At 45.2% G+C, this 6076-nt stretch overlaps 1 protein-coding gene across 1 annotated transcript; it reads right to left on the bottom strand.

The window, feature by feature from the left end:
- Positions 1–3806: 3806 nt before the first annotated feature.
- On the bottom strand, positions 3807–4829 carry LOC128399742 (transcription factor BTF3-like). Its single transcript, XM_053361452.1, has 2 exons — positions 4648–4829; positions 3807–4223 (listed from the first exon to the last, which is right to left on the bottom strand). The coding sequence occupies exons 1-2, from the start codon at positions 4792–4794 to the stop codon at positions 3864–3866; spliced, it is 507 nt and encodes a 168-aa protein (XP_053217427.1). The 5' UTR covers positions 4795–4829; the 3' UTR covers positions 3807–3863.
- Positions 4830–6076: the final 1247 nt, after the last annotated feature.

Below are 6076 nucleotides of genomic sequence, written 5' to 3'. Positions count from 1 at the left end.
AAGTACCCCTGGATGGTTAAGTCTAGTCAAAGGTGACTATGAGGTGAGGCACTCATCTCACTTTCAGGCCGAGGGAGCCGGCGTTTGTCCACAGACAGCTTTCTGCATCATGTGGCCAGCAGGACTAAACCGCTTCTGGCACTGTGAAGGAAGCCAGAGCGTGCGGAAACGCCGTTTATCTTCCCACCGCAGCGGTACCTATTTATCTACTTGCACTGGTGTGCTTTCGAATTGCTAGGTTGGCAGGAGCTGGGACAGAGCAACGGGAGCTCACTCTGTTGCGGGGATTCGAGCTGCCGTTCTTCTGATCGGCAAGCCCAAGAGGCTCAGTGGTTTAGACCACAGCGCCACCCGCGTCCCTATAGGATAGGACAGTACATAGGCAATGCTATTAAGTAAGGTTGTGAGAGGCCCTTGAATCTGGAGATTTCTGTGACTATTAATCAGATGGCTCTCTACGTGTAAAATGCAGTGAGTGGCATAATAGATCCTTTCACCAAAGCACAAGGGTCAAGGCAGCAAATGGCATGGCACGAACCATTTTGGCTTCTCATTGCTTTTCAGTCTTAAATTCAGTCCCCTCCCCTTTTCTGGATCAGTATACAATTTTTCAAAAAAAACGTATGAAGGTTCATCTGGATCGCTCCTACTATATCTATTTTTGCATCTAATTTTGCCTAAGATGCACATTTTACAAGCAATTTCCTCTAAAACAACACATTTGGGTCTGTTGTTTTCACTAAACTGAAGCTTTTGGGGGCAAATACATTTCCCCTAATATATGCGATTTTGCATACATTTTTTGGTTGGAGATCTGCGTTGTAAAATTTTGGGAAACACATTTTTTTCAAAGGATCACTATGTTTCAGTTTGTATAGTGGTTCAGGAGATAGGAATTAAGTCACTTTGCATTAAAATATGGACCAAATGAATTTCTCCTTGCAAACCTAATGTTTACACGGGCTTGTGGAAGTGTCCAGGACGTGTACATATTTTAGGGAATCCAAAATGCACAAGGGCAGATTATCAGCATTTCAAGTGTGAAAGATATTTGGTGTGCTATGGGGAAGAGGTCCAAATTCAGTGATCTGAAAGAACTAATTTGAATATGAGCTCAGATCTCCTTTGCATAAAGCTCAGCTTTATTTCAAAGGAAGGTGTTTTTGAGATTTGAGCAGAGATTCCCCCACTTTTAAATCTATCAAACAAAGGCGAGAAAGAAAAACTAGGCTTGGAACAGAAATAAAAACTTGCACCCCAGACTATGAACACCTTCAGAGAAAGTATATTTGCGCTGCCGTTAAAAGAATCGCTAAGTGTGAAAGGTCATCACACTGTGAGATTCAAACAAAGGAAATGGACAAATTTAAACAAGCCAGAAACCAACAGTGGGAGGATCATTTATAGTTGGGGACAGAGCTGGCTGCGTTAGAAACCTCACGGGGGCTGTAAATGCAGGGTTGACTGCTCTGTGGTTTTACATTTGCTGAATCAGCTCTGTCAGTCAAATCTTCTTGTTGTTCATGTTGCTGTTGTTCACTTTTACTTGAAAAGCAGATTGGGGGGGGGATCTCCAATTTATACGCTTTTGTTTCATCTACTGAGTCAACTCAATGCTTTACATCACCCGACAATCTCATGCCAGCCCATTACTGACCGGATGCTGCGGGTGAACGACAAAAGGAGGTTGCCAACGCAATTGGAGGTGGGCAGGGCCACTCACCCCCTCCCCAGTCACGCCAGAACATGGCAGCCTTCCTGGACCCAGAGCAACTGCACCATGCAGCAACAGACGCCCACCCAGGTGAGCAGATAATTCAAACCTGGCTTGTGAGGTCCCTTGATGCAGCTCTTATTATTACTACATTATTGTTGTTGTTGTTGTTGTTTAGATTTGCCTTGAGAGAGTCTTTAAACCTATTTTGTTGACCACCGGCATTACTCTTTCCATTTTTAAGTTTGGAGCAGAGTAATTGCTTTGGAAGACGGTAATCAGGCATCCACACAACATGACCAGTCCAACAAAGTTGATGTTGAAGAATCATTGCTTCACACCGACAACTGGGAAACACTGCCCTACAAGCGCTCCAGTAGGAGAACAGCCTTTCCCAAAGCTATCATGGACTCTGAAGACGCTCAAACTCAGGACGTAAGGAAGAAACGTGCTAAAAGGAAGGCACACTTAGCAAACCTTCACCGTGATCCTGCCCGGAAACTTATGTCCCCACTGTGGAAGGACGTGTGGATCCAGAATTGGCCTCGACAGTCACTTACGGACTCACTGTTAAAACCGTGTTCATGGAATACAATCTTACTCGGCTACGAGTGATCGCCAAAGAAGAAGATTATTCTTATTATTCTTATTCTTCTTATTCTTATTATTTAATAACGATGATGCATTTATGTACAAAACATAAACAACTATAACAAAATGTTACTTGTATGGCTCACAGTCAGAAGGGGGAAAAGAACAAATTTAAATTCCCAATACAGTTGTACCTCTAGTTGCGGACACGATCCGTTCCGGGGTGCCGTTCGCACCCCTGAAAATTCCGCAATTAGAGCAGCACTTCTGCACATGCACACGCGGCAAAACCCGGAAGTATACACTTCTGGGTTTGCCGCATGCACAAGCCGAAAAGACACAACATGAACCTAACACAACATGAGGTATGAATGTACCCCATAGTATTAAAACAATAACAAATAAGATAAAAGTAAACAAAATCTACAGTGGTAAAGGTAAAGGGACCCCTGACCATTAGGTCCAGTCGTGGCGACTCTGGGGTTACGGCACTCATCTCGCTTTATTGGCCAAGGGAGCTGGTGTACAGCTTCCGGGTCATGTGGCCAGCATGACTAAGCTGCTTCTGGCGAACCAGAGCAGCGCACGGAAACGCCATTTACCTTCCCCCCGGAGCGGCACCTATTTATCTACTTGCACTTTGATGTGCTTTTGAACTGCTAGGTTGGCAGGAGCAGGGACCGAGCAACGGGAGCTCACCCCGTTGCAGGGATTTGAACCACCGACCTTCTGATCAGCAAGCCCTAGGCTCTGTGGTTTAACCCACAGCGCCACCCGTGTCTAGTTTCTGATACTAAGCTCCAAACACATGGTCTATTCAGATATTTCCCCATCCTGCAATTCCTGAAGAATGAAAGGGACTCTGGAGAAGATGGAGCTAAGAAGCTCCCATTCTCCACCCTCTCCCTAAAGCCCCAGCTCCTCTCCTATAACATATCCCTTTAAGCATTCTTCATGTGATGGAGGCAATGTCCGAGAAGTCTGCCCTATCTCAGAGTTTCTGAACATCGTCTCTGAGAAAGAAGGTGCAACATGGAGCCCCTAAAGAAGAATCCTAAGCTTTCCCCCTAACAGCCTGTGCCCCATATTTCTCATCGCTGGCGTTCGCTCTCACATTTAGTGAGGGGAAATGCCGCTTGCGTAACTTTCAGATCTAGGAGGACTTGAATATTTCGCAGTTGGGAAGGGATGTAGCTCATTGTGAGAGGCTCAGCCTTGCATGCAGAAGGTTCAAAGACCAACATCTCCAGCTACAGCAAGGGATGGCACTCTGTCTGAAACCCTGGAAAGCTGCTATGGGTCAGTGCAGGCGATGCTAAACATTTAGTCTTTATTAGCATTTTTATGTAGTACTTTTCAATTTTGTGTATTTTCAACCCAGCCATGAATAATTAAATGCTCCGTGCACTAGCAATAACCGAAGAGAGCTGCAATTTGAAGGGAGTATCCAGTTAGAGATCTAAACTTCTTAAGATCTGTACAAAAATGTTACAAATAAAAAGTCACAATATGAAATAGCAGCTCCATGTAATGTTCAAGTTTTACTCAAAGTGACAGTTCAGTTTGATTCGTTCTTTGATGCCTCATCAAAGTTCTCCACAAGATCTGGAACTTCATCGTCATCTTCCTCACCAGTAGCAAGAGGTGCTTCTCCATCCACAGGTTGTTTGGGCAGAGCCTCTTGTAGTCTCCTCAAGCTGGTCAGACTGTCAGCACCAAGCTGGTTTAAAATGCTAGGCAACATTTCAGTCAGCTGCTTTGTCTCAGCATGGCCTGTGATTGTGAAAGTGTTAGCTGCTAAAGATGCTTGAACTTTAGGGTTGTTGAAGTGGATTGCAGTGCCCTGGTTGATAAACATGTTTACCTCTTCAAAACCAGAGATGTTATTTACTCCAAGTTTCTTTAATGAAAACTGAAGCTTCCCAGTAGTGATGTATGGAAGTGAGAGCTGGACCATAAAGAAGGCTGATCGCCAAATAATTGATGCTTTTGAATTATGGTGCTGGAGGAGACTCTTGAGAGGCCCATGGACTGCAAGAAGATCAAACCTATTCATTCTGAAGGAAATCAGCCCTGAGTGCTCACTGGAAGGACAGATCGTGAAGCTGAGGCTCCAATACTTTGGCCACCTCATGAGAAGAGAAGACTCCCTGGAAAAGACCCTGATGTTGGGAAAGATGGAGGGCACAAGAAGAAGGGGACGACAGAGGACGAGATGGTTGGACAGTGTTCTCGAAGCTACAAACATGAGTCTGACCAAACTGCAGGAGGCAGTGGAAGACAGGAGTGCCTGGCATGCTCTGGTCCATGGGGTCACGAAGAGTCGGACGTGACTAAATGACTAAACAACAATGATGAAGCTTCTTGTCATCTGCTGTTGCTGTTCTGTGAACCACCTTCTTCTTTTTACGGGCAGTACCCTTCCCACTGATGCGCACTTGAGCTTGCAGCTTAGTTAGTTTTTCTTGATTCATGATGGTTTCTTTCATCTGCGGCCACTGCTCCCACCTTTGCTGCCTCCACGCCTACCTATCTCCCTTTCCCCCCAGTGCAGGCAATGCTGAGACCAATTCTGCAACTAAGCAGAGGGCAGATTCCTATGTTCCTTCATAGACCAAATAATTGTTTGAGAGGCTGAGGCTGCATGACCTAAAAGTTCAGGGATCAGCATATGTACACGCAAGGGAAATGGAGTTCCGTCCCATCTCTCTATGAGCTAGCCAACCATTTCCAAGGAGGAGTCCAACTTTCTCCATGTAATCTCTAGCGTTCAAACTTTAAGGCGGCCAACTTACAGCCACCTCAGCACTTATGTCTGCAAGTACTTTCACCTGATAGTCCCAGGGAAGATAGAAGGAAGGGGGGGCGTTGGGAGGGAAGGGGAGGGCCGTTGCTCCATAGAGACAGGCCAGGGTTTTTCAAATAGTTCTGCTAATTTCACAAAGATGTGTGATAATGTCCCCCATATGGCTTTCTGCTTTTTAACAACGAGAAATTGAACCCACATTTTGGAGACACAAGTTTTGCTGATAGACAGCTGATAGTAACTATTGGCCTTTTGGTTTTAATTATTCTAAAAACAGCCTAGGGATCATTTACCCAGAGTTAATGGCCTTTTTAAGGAGCAAGATAAGTCCACAGATGTGACAGGGAGCAGCATGTGGGTCAAAGCTACTGCTGAGGTTAGAATTGGGAGTTGTCAGACATCCCAGAACCAGCCTGTACAGTACAGGAATGTGTCCTTCCAGGGTCTGAACGAACTTTTCGTCCTCAACATTGACTATGGGCTGGACCCAGGCTTAGTCATGTTCAAGGGAGACTGATGGAAGTCAAGGGGGCTTTATTGAGTCATGACTGACTTACATCCCACTGATCTCAACAGGTCTGCTCTAAGCACAACTATGCCTGGATCCAAACCTGTGTAGAACATTCTATAAAATCCTTTTGAGGTGGCTACACCATGCTGATTTAATGCTCCTCCCCTGTTCATTCCACGTCCATCCATTTCCTACCTGTTCCACCAGATCAGATCCTCAATTCTGGATCGCATATGCAGCAAGCTGAAAGCGGACAGGACTTCTACAGCTTGAATCCAGGTGCTTCACACTCACCTGTGATATGTACAGAAATTGTTCTTTGGAAACCTGGCAACTTCAGCCGATTGAACTACACAGCCAGATCCTATGCATATTTACTCAGAAGTAAGCCCTGTTGAGCTTGACAGGCTTACTCCCTGGGGGAAAATGCAAAGGACTGGGTTGTTAATAATAA

This window comes from Podarcis raffonei, chromosome 1, assembly GCF_027172205.1.
Source record: "Podarcis raffonei isolate rPodRaf1 chromosome 1, rPodRaf1.pri, whole genome shotgun sequence".
NCBI lineage: Eukaryota > Metazoa > Chordata > Lepidosauria > Squamata > Lacertidae > Podarcis > Podarcis raffonei.
Note: the sequence above shows the minus strand (reverse complement) of the source record. Positions and strands in the feature narration are given on the sequence as shown.